This window comes from Choloepus didactylus, chromosome 17 (assembly GCF_015220235.1).
Source record: "Choloepus didactylus isolate mChoDid1 chromosome 17, mChoDid1.pri, whole genome shotgun sequence".
NCBI lineage: Eukaryota > Metazoa > Chordata > Mammalia > Pilosa > Megalonychidae > Choloepus > Choloepus didactylus.
Window position 1 is genome coordinate 4,839,246 of NC_051323.1, and position 21,040 is coordinate 4,860,285.

Consider the following 21,040-nt stretch of genomic DNA (forward strand, 5'->3'; position numbering starts at 1 on the left):
CACTCCTGCCCATCGCCAGCCCCATAGCCCAGAGCTGCCCCAGACAACCCAGTGTGACGGAAGTGCTTCAAATAACAGGCACACACCACAAAACTGGGCGTGGACATTAGCCTTCCCTGCAACCTCAGCTGAATGTCCCAGAGCTGGGAAGGTGGAGCAGTGTGAATTAACAAAGCCCCATTCAGCCATCATTTGAGCAGACTGGGAGCCTCCCTACACAGCCCAGCAGCCCAGAACTGCCCTGGGGGGACGGCACTCACCTGTGACATAGCACAGTCATCCCTCAACAGAGGACCCGGGGTGCACAGCCTGGAAGAGGGGCCCACTTGCAAGTCTCAGGAGCCATACGCCAATACCAAAGACTTGTGGGTCAGTGGCAGAGACAAACTGTGGCAGGACTGAACTGAAGGATTAGACTATTGCAGTAGCTTTAAAACTCTAGGATCATCAGGGAGATTTGATTGTTAGGGCCACCCCCCCTCCCCGACTGCCCAGAAATACGCCCCACATACAGGGCAGGCAACACCAACTACACACGCAAGCTTGGTACACCAATTGGGCCCCACAAGACTCACTCCCCCACTCACCAAAAAGGCTAAGCAGGGGAGAACTGGCTTGTGGAGAACAGGTGGCTCGTGGACACCACCTGCTGGTTAGTTAGAGAAAGTGTACTCCACGAAGCTGTAGATCTGATAAATTAGAGATAAGGACTTCAATAGGTCTACAAACCCTAAAAGAACCCTATCAAGTTCAGCAAATGCCACGAGGCCAAAAACAACAGAAAATTATAAAGCATATGAAAAAAACAGACGATATGGATAACCCAAGCCCAAGCACCCAAATCAAAAGACCAGAAGAGACACAGCACCTAGAGCAGCTACTCAAAGAACTAAAGATGAACAATGAGACCATAGTACGGGATATGAAGGAAATCAAGAAGACCCTAGAAGAGCATAAAGAAGACATTGCAAGACTAAATAAAAAAATGGATGATCTTATGGAAATTAAAGAAACTGTTGACCAAATTAAAAAGATTCTGGACACTCATGGTACAAGACTAGAGGAAGTTGAACAACGAATCAGTGACCTGGAAGATGACAGAATGGAAAATGAAAGCATAAAAGAAAGAATGGGGAAAAAAATTGAAAAAATCGAAATGGACCTCAGGGATATGATAGATAATATGAAACGTCCAAATATAAGACTCATTGGTGTCCCAGAAGGGGAAGAAAAGGGTAAAGGTCTAGGAAGAGTATTCAAAGAAATTGTTGGGGAAAACTTCCCAAATCTTCTAAACAACATAAATACACAAATCATAAATGCTCAGCGAACTCCAAATAGAATAAATCCAAAAAAACCCACTCCGAGACATATACTGATCACACTGTCAAACATAGAAGAGAAGGAGCAAGTTCTGAAAGCAGCAAGAGAAAAGCAATTCACCACATACAAAGGAAACAGCATAAGACTAAGTAGTGACTACTCAGCAGCCACCATGGAGGCAAGAAGGCAGTGGCACGATATATTTAAAATTCTGAGTGAGAAAAATTTCCAGCCAAGAATACTTTATCCAGCAAAGCTCTCCTTCAAATTTGAGGGAGAGCTTAAATTTTTCACAGACAAAGAAATGCTGAGAGAATTTGCTAACAAGAGACCTGCCCTACTGGAGATACTAAAGGGAGCCCTACAGACAGAGAAACAAAGACAGGACAGAGAGACTTGGAGAAAGGTTCAGTACTAAAGAGATTCGGTATGGGTACAATAAAGGATATTAATAGAGAGAGGGAAAAATATGGCAAACATAAACCAAAGGATAAGATGGCCGATTCAAGAAATGCCTTCACGGTTTTAACGTTGAATGTAAATGGATTAAACTCCCCAATTAAAAGATATAGATTCGCAGAATGGATCAAAAAAAATGAACCATCAATATGTTGCATACAAGAGACTCATCTTAGACACAGGGACACAAAGAAACTGAAAGTGAAAGGATGGAAAAAAATATTTCATGCAAGCTACAGCCAAAAGAAAGCAGGTGTAGCAATATTAATCTCAGATAAAATAGACTTCAAATGCAGGGATGTTTTGAGAGACAAAGAAGGCCACTACGTACTAATAAAAGGGGCAATTCAGCAAGAAGAAATAACAATCGTAAATGTGTATGCACCCAATCAAGGTGCCACAAAATACATGAGAGAAACACTGGCAAAACTAAAGGAAGCAATTGATGTTTCCACAATAATTGTGGGAGACTTCAACACATCACTCTCTCCTATAGATAGATCAACCAGACAGAAGACCAATAAGGAAATTGAAAACCTAAACAATCTGATAAATGAATTAGATTTAACAGACATATACAGGACATTACATCCCAAATCACCAGGATACACATACTTTTCTAGTGCTCATGGAACTTTCTCCAGAATAGATCATATGCTGGGACATAAAACAAGCCTCAATAAATTTAAAAAGATTGAAATTATTCAAAGCACATTCTCTGACCACAATGGAATACAATTAGAAGTCAATAACCATCAGAGACTTAGAAAATTCACAAATACCTGGAGGTTAAACAACACACTCCTAAACAATCAGTGGGTTAAAGAAGAAATAGCAAGAGAAATTGCTAAATATATAGAGACGAATGAAAATGAGAACACAACATACCAAAACCTATGGGATGCAGTAAAAGCAGTGCTAAGGGGGAAATTTATAGCACTAAATGCATATATTAAAAAGGAAGAAAGAGCCAAAATCAAAGAACTAATGGATCAACTGAAGAAGCTAGAAAATGAACAGCAAACCAATCCTAAACCAAGTAGAAGAAAAGAAATAACAAGGATTAAAGCAGAAATAAATGACATAGAGAACAAAAAAACAATAGAGAGGATAAATATCACCAAAAGTTGGTTCTTTGAGAAGATCAACAAGATTGACAAGCCCCTAGCTAGAATGACAAAATCAAAAAGAGAGAAGACCCATATAAACAAAATAATGAATGAAAAAGGTGACATAACTGCAGATCCTGAAGAAATTAAAAAAATTATAAGAGGATATTATGAACAACTGTATGGCAACAAACTGGATAATGTAGAAGAAATGGACAATTTCCTTAGAAACATATGAACAACCTAGACTGACCAGAGAAGAAATAGAAGACCTCAACCAACCCATCACAAGCAAAGAGATCCAATCAGTCATCAAAAATCTTCCCACAAATAAATGCCCAGGGCCAGATGGCTTCACAGGGGAATTCTACCAAACTTTCCAGAAAGAACTGACACCAATCTTACTCAAACTCTTTCAAAACATTGAAGAAAATGGAACACTACCTAACTCATTTTATGAAGCTAACATCAATCTAATACCAAAACCAGGCAAAGATGCTACAAAAAAGGAAAACTACCGGCCAATCTCCCTAATGAATATAGATGCAAAAATCCTCAACAAAATACTTGCAAATCGAATCCAAAGACACATTAAAAAAATCATACACCATGACCAAGTGGGGTTCATTCCAGGCATGCAAGGATGGTTCAACATAAGAAAATCAAGGTATTACAACACATTAAAAATTTGAAAGGGAAAAATCAAATGATCATCTCAATAGATGCTGAAAAAGCATTTGACAAAATCCAACATCCGTTTTTGATAAAAACACTTCAAAAGGTAGGAATTGAAGGAAACTTCCTCAATATGATAAAGAGCATATATGAAAAACCCACAGCCAGCATAGTACTGTACTCAATGGTGAGAGACTGAAAGCCTTCCCTCTAAGATCAGGAACAAGACAAGGATGCCCACTGTCACCGCTGTTATTCAACATTGTGCTGGAAGTGCTAGCCAGGGCAATCCGGCAAGACAAAGAAATAAAAGTCATCCAAATTGGAAAAGAAGAAGTAAAACTGTCATTGTTTGCAGATGATATGATCTTATATCTAGAAAACCCTGAGAAATCAACGATACACCTACTAGAGCTAATAAACAAATTTAGCAAAGTAGCGGGATACAAGATTAATGCACATAAGTCAGTAATGTTTCTATATGCTAGAAATGAACAAACGGAAGAGACACTCAAGAAAAAGATACCATTTTCAATAGCAACTAAAAACATCAAGTACCTAGGAATAAACTTAACCAAAGATGTAAAAGACCTATACAAAGAAAACTACATAACTCTACTAAAAGAAATAGAAGGGGACCTTAAAAGATGGAAAAATATTCCATGTTCATGGATAGGAAGGCTAAATGTCATTAAGATGTCAATTCTACCCAAACTCATCTACAGATTCAATGCAATCCCAATCAAAATTCCAACAACCTACTTTGCAGACTTGGAAAAGCTAGTTATCAAATTTATTTGGAAAGGGAAGATGCCTCGAATTGCTAAAGACACTCTAAAAAAGAAAAACCAAGTGGGAGGACTTACACTCCCTGACTTTGAAGCTTATTATAAAGCCACAGTTGCCAAAACAGCATGGTACTGGCACAAAGATAGACACATAGATCAATGGAATCGAATTGAGAATTCAGAGATAGACCCTCAGATCTATGGCCGACTGATCTTTGATAAGGCCCCCAAAGTCACCGAACTGAGCCATAATGGTCTTTTCAACAAATGGGGCTGGGAGAGTTGGATATCCATATCCAAAAGAATGAAAGAGGACCCCTACCTCACCCCCTACACAAAAATTAACTCAAAATGGACCAAAGATCTCAATATAAAAGAAAGTACCATAAAACTCCTAGAAGATAATGTAGGAAAACATCTTCAAGACCTTGTATTAGGAGGCCACTTCCTAGACTTTACACCCAAAGCACAAGCAACAAAAGAGAAAATAGATAAATGGGAACTCCTCAAGCTTAGAAGTTTCTGCACCTCAAAGGAATTTCTCAAAAAGGTAAAGAGGCAGCCAACTCAATGGGAAAAAATTTTGGAAACCATGTATCTGACAAAAGACTGATATCTTGCATATACAAAGAAATCCTACAACTCAATGACAATAGTACAGACAGCCCAATTATAAAATGGGCAAAAGATATGAAAAGACAGTTCTCTGAAGAGGAAATACAAATGGCCAAGAAACACATGAAAAAATGTTCAGCTTCACTAGCTATTAGAGAGTTGCAAATTAAAACCACAATGAGATACCATCTAACACCAGTTAGAATGGCTGCCATTAAACAAACAGGAAACTACAAATGCTGGAGGGGATGTGGAGAAATTGGGACTCTTATTCATTGTTGGTGGGACTGTATAATGGTTCAGCCACTCTGGAAGTCAGTCTGGCAGTTCCTTAGAAAACTAGATATAGAGCTACCATTCGATCCAGCGATTGCACTTCTCGGTATATACCCGGAAGATCGGAAAGCAGTGACACGAACAGATATCTGCACGCCAATGTTCATAGCAGCATTATTCACAATTGCCAAGAGATGGAAACAACCCAAATGTCCTTCAACAGATGAGCGGATAAATAAAATGTGGTATATACACATGATGGAATACTACGCGGCAGTAAGAAGGAACGATCTGGTGAAACATATGACAACATGGATGAAACTTGAAGACATAATGCTGAGCGAAATAAGCCAGGCACAAAAAGAGAAATATTATATGCTACCACTAATGTGAACTTTGAAAAATGTAAAACAAATGGTTTATAATGTAGAATGTAGGGGAACTAGCAGTAGAGAGCAATTAAGGAAGGGGGAACAATAATCCAAGAAGAACAGATAAGCTATTTAACGTTCTGGGGATGCCCAGAAATGACTATGGTCTGTTAATTTCTGATGGATGTAGTAGGAACAAGTTCACTGAAATGTTGCTATATTATGTAACTTTCTTGGGGTAAAGTAGGAACATGTTGGAAGTTAAGCAGTTATCTTAGGTTAGTTGTCTTTTTCTTACTCCCTTGTTATGGTCTCTTTGAAATGTTCTTTTATTGTATGTTTGTTTTCTTTTTAACTTTTTTTTTCATACAGTTGATTTAAAAAAGTAGGGAAAGCTAAAAAAAAAAAAAAAAAAGAAAAAAGAAAAAAGACAAACAAGGAAAAAAAAAAAAAAGATGTAGTGCCCCCTTGAGGAGCCTGTGGAGAATGCAGGGGTATTCGCCTACCCCACCTCCATGGTTGCTAACATGACCACAGACATAGGGGACTGGTGGTTTGATGGGTTGAGCCCTCTACCATAAGTTTTACCCTTGGGAAGACGGTTGCTGCAAAGGAGAGGCTAGGCCTCCCTATATTTGTGCCTAAGAGTCTCCTCCTGAGTGCCTCTTTGTTGCTCAGATGTGGCCCTCTCTCTCTGGCTAAGCCAACTTGAAAGGTGAAATCACTGCCCTCCCCCCTACGTGGGACCAGACACCCAGGGGAGTGAATCTCCCTGGCAACGTGGAATATGACTCCCGGAGAGGAATGTAGACCCGGCATCGTGGGATGGAGAACATCTTCTTGACCAAAAGGGGGATGTGAAAGGAAATGAAATAAGCTTTAGTGGCAGAGAGATTCCAAAACGAGCCGAGAGATCACTCTGGTGGGCACTCTTACACACACTTTAGACAACCTTTTTTAGGTTCTAAAGAATTGGGGTAGCTGGTGGTGGATACCTGAAACTATTAAACTACAACCCAGAACCCATGAATCTCGAAGACAGTTGTATAAAAATGTAGCTTATGAGGGGTGACAATGGGATTGGGAATGCCATAAGGACCAAACTCCACTTTGTCTAGTTTATGGATGGATGTGTAGAAAAGTAGGGGAAGGAAACAAACAGACAAAGGTACCCAGTGTTCTTTTTTACTTCAATTGCTCTTTTTCACTCTAATTATTATTCTTGTTATTTTTGTGTGTGTGCTAATGAAGGTGTCAGGGATTGATTTAGGTGATGAATGTACAACTATGTAATGGTAGTGTAAACAATCGAAAGTACAATTTGTTTTGTATGACTGCGTGGTATGTGAATATATCTCAATAAAATGATGATAAAAAAAAAAAAAAAAAAAAAAGAAAGAGAAGAGGGCCAGAAAATTGTCTGGGGAGGAAAGAGTTGGAAGCAAGCACCACCATGCTCTCCTTTTAACTCCATGCTCCAGCCTGTCTGCTCCAGGACACCCACTGGAGACAAACCACCTGGGACTGCTGTAATAGTTTACATCCAAATTTATGTTTTTAGAATATTCTAGGATAATATCTTCATATTTTATTTATATACACATATTCATGTTCATATGCATAGTCTGAAATGTGTGCCTACCAAACTGAAAGGCCCTCACCATTCTTATTCTGTTTCACTGTTTTAAATTTTGAATTCAGGTAAAACTCCAAATGGTCATTTAGAACCACAAAGTTCTGCTTCTTCGCCTTTATGATCACTGCTTATTTCTCATCGACTTAAAATGCATGGATATGTAGTGTCACCATGAAATGCAGTCCACACGAGCCCAAACAATTCTGGACCTCAAGAACCTGCTCTCAAAACAAACTCTTATAGCTGCATCCACAGGTTTTAGGTGCTAATTGCTCAACCGAGAGGGTCCTCTGAATCACCTTCCACGCAGAATATGGTGTTTATTGAAGGATAAATGAATTTTTAGTGAGCTGATTTGGCATGTACTCAATAGCAATTACTTAGAACTTAGACTGACATAGATTTTTTGGGGGGAGCAGAATTTATCCCTCATAGTGTTCAGAACTGCTGACACGGTGAGCATAAAAAAAGAGTTTGACTTTTAGTAGACTTTGTTATTGTTTTTAATTCTGTATGGGCGATGTCTCCCCACCCCACCCCACCCCCTCCCTGCACCCGTGATGCGCTGCTCATCCCACCCGGTGCACACCCCTGCCTGGGGCTGTCATGACGGACCTCTCCTAGCCTGGCTCAAAGGGAAAGAATACATCTGCCCCAGGACTTACCTCCAGGTACCCTCGAACTGATGGAACACGCTTCTACCAGGGCCCGTTTATAGAAAAATTGCATTAGTTAGGGTTCTCTAGGGAAACAGAATCAATATGAGATATCTATAAATATAAGATTTTATAAAAGAGTCTCACGCAACTGTGGGGATGCACGAGTCCAAATTCCATAGGGCAGGCAGCGAGCTGGCAACTCTGATGAAGGTGTTTGATAAACTCCTCAGGAAACGTTTCACTGGCTAGCCAAAGAAGTGAAGGTCCTCTGTCTATCTCCCTTTAAAGTCTTCAGCTGATTGGATTAAATCCAGCTGATTGCATTCTCTCATTGTGGAAGATACACCCTTCGTTGATGTAATCAGTCAAGGTGCAGTCAGTGGACTGATGATTTAATAAACCAGCCTTCTGGTTTATTAACCAGTAACGGTTAGGCCAGTGCTTGCTTGACCAGACACTGGACACCATCACCTGGTCAAGTTGACACAAGAACCCAACCATCACAGTAATCTATCTGTCATGAACTGTAGCTGCATTACACCCATTAATGTAAATTCCGGCCCCCATGTCTTCAAAGGCACGAATAACCCCTCTGACCAGGAGAAGGTTGCAGACGGAGCCCCAAGGTGCTGCGACAGAGGCTTCACCCAGCCTGGAAGACCCTTCAAATAATCCCTTATCAGTCCTGGAATCAATTCATCTATCATTTCAACTCATTATCTCACTGTCGCATTACCTCATTAGATTCTTTGCCATCACTCTGCTACAATAAAATTTCAATTACTCTTCATAAAAAGAAAACATGATCAATTTGGGATGATTTTGTTTTTCTCATACTGAACTCCTGATGCGTTCCAAATGTTAACCACCAAACTATTTTCTCCAGGTTCACAAATCTGTTTTATTTCCCATTCTAACATTTTGCCTGAGTCTAGAGTCTAGAGTCAAACTTTAAAAGCTGGCGAAACCCAGGAAGCATCGTGAGCTGTCTTCTAATTTAGGTCTCCTTGGGATTAGACTGGCCCTTCTCTCCATCACCTTACCTGCCCTTACAGCTTAGCCACAAGGCTGAAACTGGGAAGAAGGAGGAGGGTGGGTTTGATGATGCAGGCTTCTCAAATTTTAGTACACACACATGTCACAGGAGATCTTGTTAAAAGGCAGGTTCCAACTCAGTAGGGTCTGGGGTCTGAGACCTCAGTGGGCTGGGGTCTGAGATTCTGTGTTTCTAACAAGCTCCCAGGTGACGCTGATGCAACACTGAAGAGCAAGAATATAAAAATGAGAGAAAATGTGAACCTGCTCCTTCTGAGAGGCATGCCAGAAAGGGCTCAGGTAGGTAGGTAGGAGACGTTTTCTAAAAAGCCTGTCGCTCTGGGCCTCCATCTCCCCTCGGTGGTGGCAAGCCGGGTTTTACTGAAACTCAGAGCTGGGTTCAGCTCCGGACTCCAGTATCTACTCACCGTGTACCCAGAGAAGTCCTGGAACCTCTCTGAGCTTTTGTTTCCTTATGTGAACACGGGAGCACAACACCTAGATTTTGGTCTCTTTTAGATTAATGACTTTTTTTAGTGAAATATACTTACAGGAAAAATATTCAAGCAAGAAGAAGAGTATAAAGAAATGTTTAATCCCCTGAAACCTCCCCACTCTGGGAGTGATTCTGAAAGTTAAATGAAGTAGCTTATGTAATGCACCGGCACAGAGCCTGGTGGAGGATGAGGGCTCGGTAGAAGTCATCCCGATCCCCCCCATCCCATCAGTACCACGGGGAGGCTGGGCCCAGTGATCCCGGAGGTTCTGCTCTCCTCCAGCCTTGGTTAGTTCTTGGGCAGCCAGAGAGGAAGACACCCCAACCACAGGAGAACCTGGCAGAAATACACCCTATCCTTCCCCCAGTGGGGAGAGAGACAGAAAGACATGAAGTCCTAAAGCCACTTGTATTCCAGAAGAAGGAGTCCTTGTCCCTGCCAGACTTTAGCTGGGGGCCCTCAGCAAGTCTCATTTGACCTCCAAGTCCCATTTTTCCCATCCACCCAAGAGGATATCAACTCCCATTTTCATAGCACATCCTAATTTCCAGAGAGGTGTTCCTAGCAATTTTCCATCTTTTAATCTCCACATCAGCCCTTTAGAGTAGTGGTTGTTATTACCCTCGTAAGGATATTATTCCTAGCAGGGAGGGGTCTCCCACGCCAGACACTGCCCCCAGCACAGAGAACAGATGTGGCCACCGCTCCCACCTGCAGACCTGAGGACGCCCCCTTCCCTCTTTGCTCGACTGCCCTGCCCTGGGGTATGTCAACTGTCAGAGTCAAGTGGGCTGCAATGGCACCTGCTGCTCAGCTCCTTTTATGGTAATAATCGGCAACTGGGCAGATAAACACAGACAGAATATGCCCACATGGCAGGAGAGCCTCCCAAAAACCCAGCCAGAGAAAACTGAACCAACAGTTCTGTCTTTTCGGGCTGTTTAAGAAACTCGTAGCCTCCAAAAAATTGTGGGGTGTCTTAAACAATATCCCGACCTTCACACACCTGGAGAAGTTCATGATATTTTAAATTCCTTCTCTACTTCTGTCCTTCCTTCCCTCCTTGCTTTTATAAGTATTTATTGGACACCTATTATATGCCATGCATTGAGCTAAGTAACAGAGGGCCTTACAGATAAACAAGAGACAGATCTCGGCTTTCAGGAGTCCCCGGGCTGGGCTGGGACACGGACACGTGTCCCATAAGGTGAGGCAAGCAGGCAGATAACTCACTGTAGGGTGTAAGGAAGGGAGACTCACTTCCACTGAGGTCGGGGGTCATGTGGAATCTGGAAAAGGCAATCCTCTAGGACGCAAATGAGGTTCACACACCCCATTCAGAGCTGTAGGCTTTTCCCAAGCTCTAGCTGTGACCACACTCTTCCTGTCATGCTCAAAACACACCCTAAGGTGCAAACGAGTGAAGATGACACCATTCAGGGGACAACAGCATTTAATCCAATCTGTGTCTAAAAGGTGATTATTCCTTAGCTTCTGAACTTAAGGATTATGGAATAAAAATTAGCAATACTGCTCACAACTGGTCATGTGAAATAGCCACGTGTTTTGACTCTGCAGCTAAACATGCCAAATTAAAAACATAATTCTACACCTACAACAGTTATCCTCAACATCAAGCGCCAATGTTTAAGGCTGTACTTTAACAAACCCTTATTCATTCATTTCTGGAACTGACTGTTCAGGAATTTCTCTAATCCCTTTCTTAAATTACTTCCATTTATAGCATCATTTGTCCCCACCTCCCACGCACCAGCTGGTATCAGATAAAAGGCCTCATGTGTGCTTGTGCGTACCATGGCTAATCCTGACATTTCAAGGCCCACAGAGAATTACGAAGGCTGAAAGCCCAGCTGTCTCTGCTGGCCATAAAGAAGCTCGTAACTGGCCTGATTTCCAAAACAAAAAAAAAGCCTAGCTGACGGTAATTTCTTCAACAGTACTCAACTCTTTCTCATGCTGCTCTTTTTCCCTACACACACACATGTACATAATCTCTTGAGCACTTTCAACTCCTGAAATCAGAATCATTTAGGAACTGGTCAAATTATTGTTTAAGTAATTTTTTAAAAACCCAATATCCTTTCTCCTTCATAACATTGTTTGCGATGAATTGGATTAATTCAGAAAATTCATATGGCCCCATGAAGATGTCCACATTCAAATCCCCAGAACCTGTGAATACGTTACCTTACCTGGCAAAGGGACTTTGCAGATGTGAGTAAGGAGATGATCTTGAGTTATCTGTGTTGGCCTGATGTAATCACAACTGTCCTTATAAGAGGGAGGCAAGAGGTCAGAAGGGGAGCAGGTGCCGAGCTGCCACTTTTGAAGATAGAGGAAGGAGGCCATGAACTCAGGGACGCATTCAGCCTCTAGAGAAGGCAAGGAAATCCAACCCTGGGACCCATTTCAGACTTCCAACCTCCAGAACTGTAAGAATAAATTTCCATGGTTTTAAGCCACCAAATTTGTGGTAATTTGTTAGAGCAGTAATAGGAAACTACTAGGTTTGTTTACTATTATAAACACCTTTTTTCCTTTTTAATTACCTGTATACCTCTGTTTCTTACCAATGAGTGTCTGCATCTAACCATTCTCAGATCCCAGAACCAGCCTTTGATTCTTCTGAAATTGGCAGATGGGTACCCTGTCTTTTACTAATACAAATATTATTAATAGGCTGATAAGAATTTGTGAGAGTTGTTGACTGAACAAGGTGCCAAGACATCCAGCTTGCTCTTGACTCTCTCCTGGGTGACATGGGAAGGGCCCTTTTCACCTCACGAAGCCTCAGTTTCCCCATTTGTAAGAGAGGATTAACAAATTCAATGGGCCTCAACCTTCTTCTGGTTGGGGACCTTTTTGGAAGTGAAGAAAGCTTCTCCCCAGAAATAAAAAGCATGTGTGTCTCTCCACATAACTTCGTTCCTCTCCAATTATAAGTGGGTCCTTAGCTAAGGTCCATGGATGCACGTTAGGAAATCTTAGACTATAAACCCAAAATTCAAGACATCTGGGACCGTTAAAATGGAATTACTGAACAGTATTTTGGCTCCTAGAACTTTCTACAGTGAGCATTCCTGTGCCTTTTCTTGTGTTTGATGCTAAAATAAAATAACAATCAGAAAATAAGCTCCATCCCTGCGTTAGCCTAGCACTCCTCTCTTGCTACACTGGAATCTTTGCATTTACTGAAGAAATCATGTGACCCATAGAATCTCGGGCTGGAAGAGAGCTTCAGGGTCACATGACCCAGTTCCCCTTCTGTTGCCCAACTCCATGCACAGCATCCCTGCCAGGGTGTCAGCTGGAAATGCACAGCCTGGGAAATAGCCCTTTCCATCTCCAGGCAGAACCGACAGGCCTGTTCTACCTCTCAGGTAACAGAGGATCAGGGCCAAGGACCTAAAAGCTCCTAGGTAGCCCAGGAAAATGTTTGGGGCCTGATGTTCCCAGAAAATTTAAAAAACCAAAAATGCAAAATGGAAATCCATAACAATTTCAGAAGCAAAATTACAAAAATCCATTCAGACGTGGTAAGCAAAACCTACAGTTTGACATATTGTGAGGTGGTGCCTCTAAAAGTAAGGGGTTCCATGTCCTATGGGAATTTTAGGTGGCTTCAGCTCTGATTTCTAGGAGTTTTTTTTCCCTATTTTGACCTGAAATATGACTCTAACTTCTGTTCAAGGTGACTGGTTCTAATACTTCTATTGATTAAAAAAAATCACAACCTTCTTTTTTTCCAATTCACAGTTCATTTTTTGTAGCTGGCTATTAGGAGAAGAGGTTTTCCAACATTACTGCATAATGTGTTTCAAATTTCTTTGTCCAGTCAATTCTTCTGAATCCATCCCATTAGATGTGGGTATTTTTGAAGATGATGATGATGGTGATGACACTATTTTATTCATATTTTGATGAATAGTGTTCCATGGATGTTAGCCTGTGGGTCAACTGAGTTTCCCGAACTGACTGATTTTAGAGTTTGAAAAAGGTAGAGGCTCTACTTCAGGGGGCTGGAAGAGCCCTTCTAAGTCAACTAGAGAAACCGGAAAGATCAAAGCTCCTTGTTGAAGGCATGAGTCACTCTTGAGGCTAAACTATGTATCTTTTCATTCTGTCTGACATAATATGAACTAAATAAGCTAAAAATGAAAAATGGGAGAATACAATGACAATAAGCAATTAGAATAAAAATAAACTAAAAAGAAACTTAAAATAAAGCTTAGACATCATTTAAAAAGGTACATATAAGATAAGAAAAATGGATTTTTTTAAAAAATATGATGAAAGACATGTGATGTTTAAGAAAGACAAAGCTAATTAAGGACTTTAAAACAGTTGAAATCAAAAGAGCTAAAAAACTGAAATGATACAGAGGAATTCAAACAATTAGACCTGGACATTAAAGAATAATAAACAAATGAGCTACCCATATACTTTAAAAACAAGGGCATCAGTTGAAAATAGACAAGTCACCAAAGAAGAAATGTTAATGACCAACTGTGGTAGATTGAATCTTATATATACTCCAACAAAAGACATGTTCTTAATCTTAAACCATGTTCCTGTGGGTGTGAACCCATTTGTAAATAGGACCTTTAAACTTTTGAAGATGTCATTAGTTTAGGTGTGGCCAAATTGAATCAGGGTGGGTCCTAATCCATATTTCTGGAGGCTTTATACAGAAAGGAAATTAAGATACAGTCAGTCGTAGAAACAAAAACTAAGAGAAGCCAGAAGGTGTAGAAGCCAGAGAGGAGAGAGAGACATCACCACGTAGAGGAGAACTGCCATCACCCAGGGAGGATGCACAGCCTTGCCAACATCTGGGTTTTGGACTTCTAGTCTTCAAAACTGTGACAGATAAATTCCTGTTGTTGAGCCAACCCATTGAATGGTATTTGTCCATAGCAGCTCTGACAAAATAAGAGACCAATAAACATATTTTTTTAAATCTTCACTTCTCTAATAATAAAAAATTCAAATTAAGACAATACTAAAATAAGTTTTTACAGATTAAGTTGGAAAATATGAAAAAAAGTAAAAGACAGCTTTCTGTGTTGGCCAGGGTTGTGATGGGGAGGCAAATTTGCTAGCAGAGAAAACTGATAGGCTCCCCTTTGGTGAAGTGATTTGGAAATCTGTACAGAAGTTTTTAAAATGTGTTTTGAATCCAAACTTACTACTTCTAGGAGTTTATCTTTAATAAATAATCAGACATATATGGGAAGATCCACTAGGAAAAGTGGGAAACAACCCTGGGATCCAAAATATGGCACCTGGTTAAATGAATATACAACAGTCCACCACAGGGATACTGTGCCGGTTTGGATGTATTATGGCCCCGAAATGCCATTATCTCTGATGCAATCCTGTGTGAGCAGACCTATCACTGTTGATCAGACTGGAATCCTTTGAGTGTTTCCATGGAGATGTAACTCAATCAACTGTGAGTGAAATGTTTGATTGGATAATTTCCATGGAGGTGTTACCCCACCCATTCAGGGTGGATGTTAATTGGATCACTGGAGCCATATAAAACAGCTAACAAACAGAAGGAACTCAGAGCTGCAACTTAGAGAGACATTTTGCAGACAGTCGTTGAAAGCAGACTTTTGCTCTGGAGAAGCGAAGAGACGACAAAACGCCCCACGAACAACTGAGGGTGACATTTTGAAGAGCAGCTACAGCCAAGAGGGACACTTTGAAGAATGCACAGAGAGGAGCTGGAATACAACCCGGGATCAGCAGACATCAGCCACGTGCCTGCGCAGCCAACAGATGTTTTCCGGATGCCACTGGCCTTCCTTTGGTGAAAGTATACTTGTTGACACCATAGCTTAGATGCTTTTATGGCCTTAAGACTGTAACTTTGTAACCAAATAAACCCCCTTTATAAAAGCCAATCCATTTCTGATATTTTGACAACGGGCAGCATTAACAAACTGAAACAGATACCATACGGCCACTAGAGGTTTAGTAGGAGACCAATGGTTTGGAAAGTTGTTCTGAACATATTGTGAAGTAAAAAAGCAGGTTACAAAATAATTCCACTTCTTTTCAGAGAAAAAAATACATATATACATATATATACATATATATATATATATATATATATATATATATATATATATATGCCTTAATTACATTGAATCCAAGAGGCCATTGGTTATTAAATGCACCATTTTTATTTTCCACTAAGAAATAAATGTTCTCAATTAAACCATGAGCTATAGATTATAGGATACATCATGATTTCAGAGATGTTAAACTTCAGTATGTATCTTGGAGATAATATTGTATCCGTGCTGTATTCCTTCCATTGTAAAATAACCCCCCACACAGACATTTTTAATAATTTGCATACAAGGAGTATATTTGCTGTAGTGATTCTCTCACTAACACCCCACCTACAACTCATCAGGATTAAGAAAATATTTTCTGTGCATTAATATTTGCACAAAACAATGGGAAGGAAATACATGCTGGAATGTTAACAGCAGTTTTCTCTGAATGCTAAGATTGCAAAGAATTTTTATACTCTTCCTTCAGATTTATAGGATTTTTTTTCTTAAATTTTGTAAAATTAGCTAAAAAAAAAAGAGAATCATGAATTCTCAAATTCCCACCTTACACAGAAGCAAGCAGGAGCTCTCAGAGTGGAGAGCAAGAGGGACAGAGAACAACTTTTAACAGTTCACCCACCACCCTGGGGTCTCGTCCACTTTCAAAATACCCTTGTTCTAGAAAGACAGTCCCTTGGCAAACTGACCTCACCTACTTCACTTTTACTTCTTCCAGGACCCAACAAAAACATCTAAAAGGGATGGCAAATAAAATTCATTCCAAAAGTCGGTGCCACACTTAATATGGTTAGTTTACTCAAATACCATAATTACATGGAACTTTGAATAGGGAGTGAGACACAGCTGGTTTGTACAGGTTAGCATGAAACCCTGATACAACCCAGAGTAATTTGGGCAAAGAATAAAAAGTATTTGCAAAGCCCCCTTGAGGGACTGGGGAAAAATTGGAAATATTAAACTTCCCCACCTGGGGAATTCCTGATATTCTCACAAGCATTGGGGACTACCAGTTTAGTAGGCTGAGCCTACAATCAGGGCTTGCCCTTATTAAGCTTGTTAATGCAAAGTAGAGGCTAAGTCTACTTATTATTGTGCCTAAGAGTCACTCCCCAGAGAACCTCTTTTGTTGCTCAGATGCAGCCTTTCTCTCTAAGCCCACTCAGAGGTAAACTTACTGCCCTTCCCACTACATGGGACCTGACTCCCAAGGGTGTAAACCTCCCTGGCAACTCAGGATGTGACTCCCGGGGATGAGCCTGGACCTTTCATCGTAGGATTGAGAAAGCCTCCTTGACCAAAAGAGGGAAGAGAAATGAAAGAAAATAAAGATTCAGTAGCTGAGAGATTTCAGATGTAGTCAAGAGGTTTTTCTGGAGGCTATTCTTATGTGTTATATAGTATCCCTTTTTAGTTCTTATTTGATTAGAATAGCTGGAAGGAAATACCTGAAAACATTGAACTGCCATCCAGTATCCTTGATTCTTGAAGACGAGTGTGTAACTATATAGTGTACACTGTGTGACTGTGTGATTGTAAAAACCCTGCAGCTCACACTCCCTTTTTCTAGTATATGGACAGATTAGTAGAAAAATGGCAGAAAAAAGTAAATGAATAATAGTGGAAGAGGAGGGTGTGGGATGTTTTGGATGTCCTTTTTCAGTTTTATTTTTATTCTTATTTTTACTTTTTTTTTTTGGATTAATGAAAATGCTCAAAACTTGCGGTGATGAATGCACAACCAAAAGATGATACTGTGAACAACTGTTGGACACTTTGGATGACTGCATGGTATGTGAATATATTTCAATAAATTGCATTTTAAAAAAAAGCCAGTGCCACCTGATTGGGAGTGGCTGCAGAAATGCCCCACTGGAAGGGTGCTGAGGCCAGATTGGAGTTCAGCAGAAGGAGTGCTGGGGAATGCAGCAACCCAAGTGCCACATACTTGCCAGGCCAGAAAGGATTTTCCCAGATTTACTCTTGCTCTCTTCTCTTTAAACAGACCACCTGTTTTTTTCAACCAGTCAAAAAGATGCTAACCAGACTGATGACTGCTGTTTATGCTAAACTAAGCCTATTCTAGCAAAGACACAGTTGGGTATTATATTTTAAAACTGAATAGCACATACATTATGACCCAGTAATTCCACTCCTACCACACACTCCGGAAAAACTCATGCATGCATCCGTTTGCCAGAGATGGGAGCAAAAATGTCCATAGCAGCCATTAGCAGGATAGTGGAAAAATAAATTGTGGTCCACATGAACACACGGAGTTTATGTATTTTATTAATTACACAAAGCCATCTGGATGAATAATAAACAAACATTTGTGTGAAAATGACAAAAAATCACATGCAATACTATACCTTTGTTTAAAACCTCAAAGATCAAAACATAAAAAGTAAACTACATATCATTTAGGAATATACACATATATGATAAAACTATCATTAAAAAGGCAGGGGAATAATCTCAAGATAATGGCTACCTTTGGTGTAAGTAGGGGACAGGATAAGTTAGGGAAGATGCAACTACCGGAATGTTCTCGTGAAGTTGGATGGTGGTTTCGTTTATTGTAATGCTTCCTAATATATATATATATACATATATATAAAACACATTTTATTTGAAAGAATTAACTCTCATTTAATGCAGTACTCAATTAAAAAAATCTTTTTTCATGCTCGGAGGGGTAGGGCGGAGGGTTTGGAGTAACACAGATCAGAAGGTACCACTTTTATAAAGTGACTGAATAGATAAACTTTTGTGGGAGACTGTGTCCTACCTGCCAGGTTTCTCTTGCACAGGAGCTGAGCTTCACTGGGACCCTAAAATGCCTCTCCGGCTGTCTCAGCTATGCCCAAAGGAATAGCAGCCCCTCATCTGTGCAATGGCAAGTTGGGGGGAATCACTTATAAAAAGTATCTCTTCAGGATTATTTTTCAGTCATTTTATAGATCAGTTACCCCAATTATCCTTATTTTTATTATTACTGTAATAATATAACATTGTATGTAGCATGTGTATCTGCAAGGTACACTAGAGATATTTTTTTGTGATTATCACTTCAAATGAATACGAATTATTTATAATAACAAAAACACATAAACAGCCTAAATGTCCAGTCATGAGGGATTAATAGAAGAGCATACAGCCATTAAATACTATGGTTATGAAGAGTGTATAGTAGGGCAGAAGATACCTAAATTATTACATTAAAAAAGCATAGTAAGTTTATATAGGGAGATCCCAACTGTGAAGTACAAATGAAACCCATGTTTTAAAACGAGCTGGAAGGCAACACACAATACCATTAAGAATAGTTATCCTTCTGTGATGATTTACTTTTTCTTTGTAAATTTTCTAAAATAAGAGTGTAGTACTTTTGTTAACGGCAGGAAACCTACTCAACTCTAAGCATCCTTGACAGGGAAACTGATTTGCTATATTGGCTTTGGGAGAGTTGGAGACACTACACAGAGCTGCTCTTTCCAAGGCCAGGCTGTGACTCGGCGACACACAGGAGCAGTGTTCAAAGTCCCCGAGTTTCTAGCTTTTGTGTCTGAACCTTGAACCAACTGATTCTCTAAACCACACTCGCCCCACCCTCAACACACAGGCAAGTAAATTAATCAAATGAAACTGCTCCCCGCAAGCAGCTCCACCGTCACCACAGCTCACCTAAGCTCCTCAGGTGGCGGTGAGCCTCCTACCCAGTTCTCTGCCTCTTTCTTGCTGGTCTCGGCAGGCAGGGAGGAGAGAGGAGGGAAAGCTACTCAAGTAGTCTCTGCAGAGCAGGGCCCGTTTGCAGAATGCTCGGGGAAGTGAGCCGATGAGGCAGCCCACATTACTGGAGGTAGAGTGGATTCAGCCCGCGTCAATGTCAGGCAAGTCACCACAATTTGTCGTTATAACTTAATCACTGTGTAAGTTTTTTGTTTTTTTTTTTTAATAAAGATTTAGCACCAATTTAAAAGTTTGACCGTCAAATGTGGACTGGATTTCAGAGAAATGGGAACTCAAGCACAGCGGGTGGGAATGTCAATTTAACAAAGCCACGTTGGAGAATCTACTACACCAACTTGTAGCCACATATCCTGGAGGACAATCATATTTGTGCACAAGTAGACACACTCAAAGATTCTCCTTGTGGGAATGTTTGTTTTAAGAAAACTTGGAAACCACCAAATGTCTCTCAGCAGGGACATGGATATATTCATACATTCATAGGGTGGAATATTTACAGAAGTTAAAATTGATAATCAGTATAGTATGTGGATTGACATGGATAGATCCACATGTAGTTAAAAGAAACAGGTCTTTGAGGATTTAACACAAGTATCCACAGATTCACAGTTCCCATTTGAGAAGACAGCAAAAACTTGAAAAGAGTATGGCATCCAGAATGATGTCTGAAGGATGATACAAACTACGGCTACACATTTTGATAAGTGTGTGTGTGTGTGTGTCTGTGTGTGTGTGTGTGTATATATATATATATATATATATATATTAGTACAAGAACATTAAAATCATAACAAGAGTTGCTACTGGGGAAAAACAGAGGGAATTGGGGGGTGGGAAAGGAAGTGGTAAAAGGTGATTCCAGCTTCATTGTTGATACTCTAATTTTTCAAAAGTAAATGGATTCCTGTGTTACTTGTGTTAATTACAATTACACATTTTTTTTTAAGGTCTCAGCGATCACATTATCCTCTGATATATTTATCACATCAGAGAAGCTAAAAACATGGACCTTCGGTAAGAAAACATTTCCCACAGCATCACACCCAACTCTACGCGCCCTTTCCCTCCACCCTGAACACACACAGCACACCCACTCCGCCGAGTTCACTGGAGGCGTGTGAGCAGTGCCCCAAAGCTTTTGCTGACCTTACAACTGGCCCCTTAGGAACCAGAGCCAACCACTCTGGCAGTGACTCTGGAGAAAGCCACTGACGATCAGAAATCCCATTTTGTTTAAAACAATCACATGGGTTTCACCCCCTTCTCTGATGGTTTTGCGAGCAAGTAGTTTAGAGTTTGGCATCAGCCAAAGCAAAAGGAGGGGAGAAGGCATTTCTTACCTGTCAAAAACCACTGCGGAATAAGCCCGCTCAGCAAAGATGACATCGGCAGCCAAGAACTCCTTGGTGGCCTTCAGGCCCCTGCCCTTGCCCTCGGAAGTGAAGACCTCCACGCTCTCCATTCTGCCTACTGTCATCTCAGGGTCCGTCAGGGAAGTGCGGCAGATACCTCACACTGAGCCAAGTCTCTTGTCACCGTTGCTATTTCAGCACCTTCAGCATCCCAAAGAGCAAGGCTATAAATGGACAGGCCACCGCCCCTTCTCTGCCCCCTCTCAGCCACTGGGCCCTCACCTCCCCCTCCGCCACTTTCCCGAGAGGCGGGATGGGGTGGGCGAGAAGACAAGTCACCTGGGAAGGGTCTCGTCTACCAGCCAGCAAAGCTGACAGAGCA

At 40.7% G+C, this 21,040-nt stretch overlaps 1 protein-coding gene across 2 annotated transcripts in view; it reads right to left on the reverse strand.

Annotated features, from left to right (window-relative positions):
* SMYD1 (SET and MYND domain containing 1) overlaps nucleotides 1-20,783 on the reverse strand; it is a 51,413-nt gene extending 30,630 nt beyond the window's left edge. For both annotated transcript variants that reach the window (XM_037807136.1, XM_037807135.1), the window contains exon 1: nucleotides 20,647-20,783. In XM_037807136.1, coding sequence (XP_037663064.1) covers nucleotides 20,647-20,783 — 137 coding nt within the window. The remainder of the gene's footprint in view (nucleotides 1-20,646) is intronic.
* Between the last annotated feature and the right edge of the window lie 257 nt (nucleotides 20,784-21,040).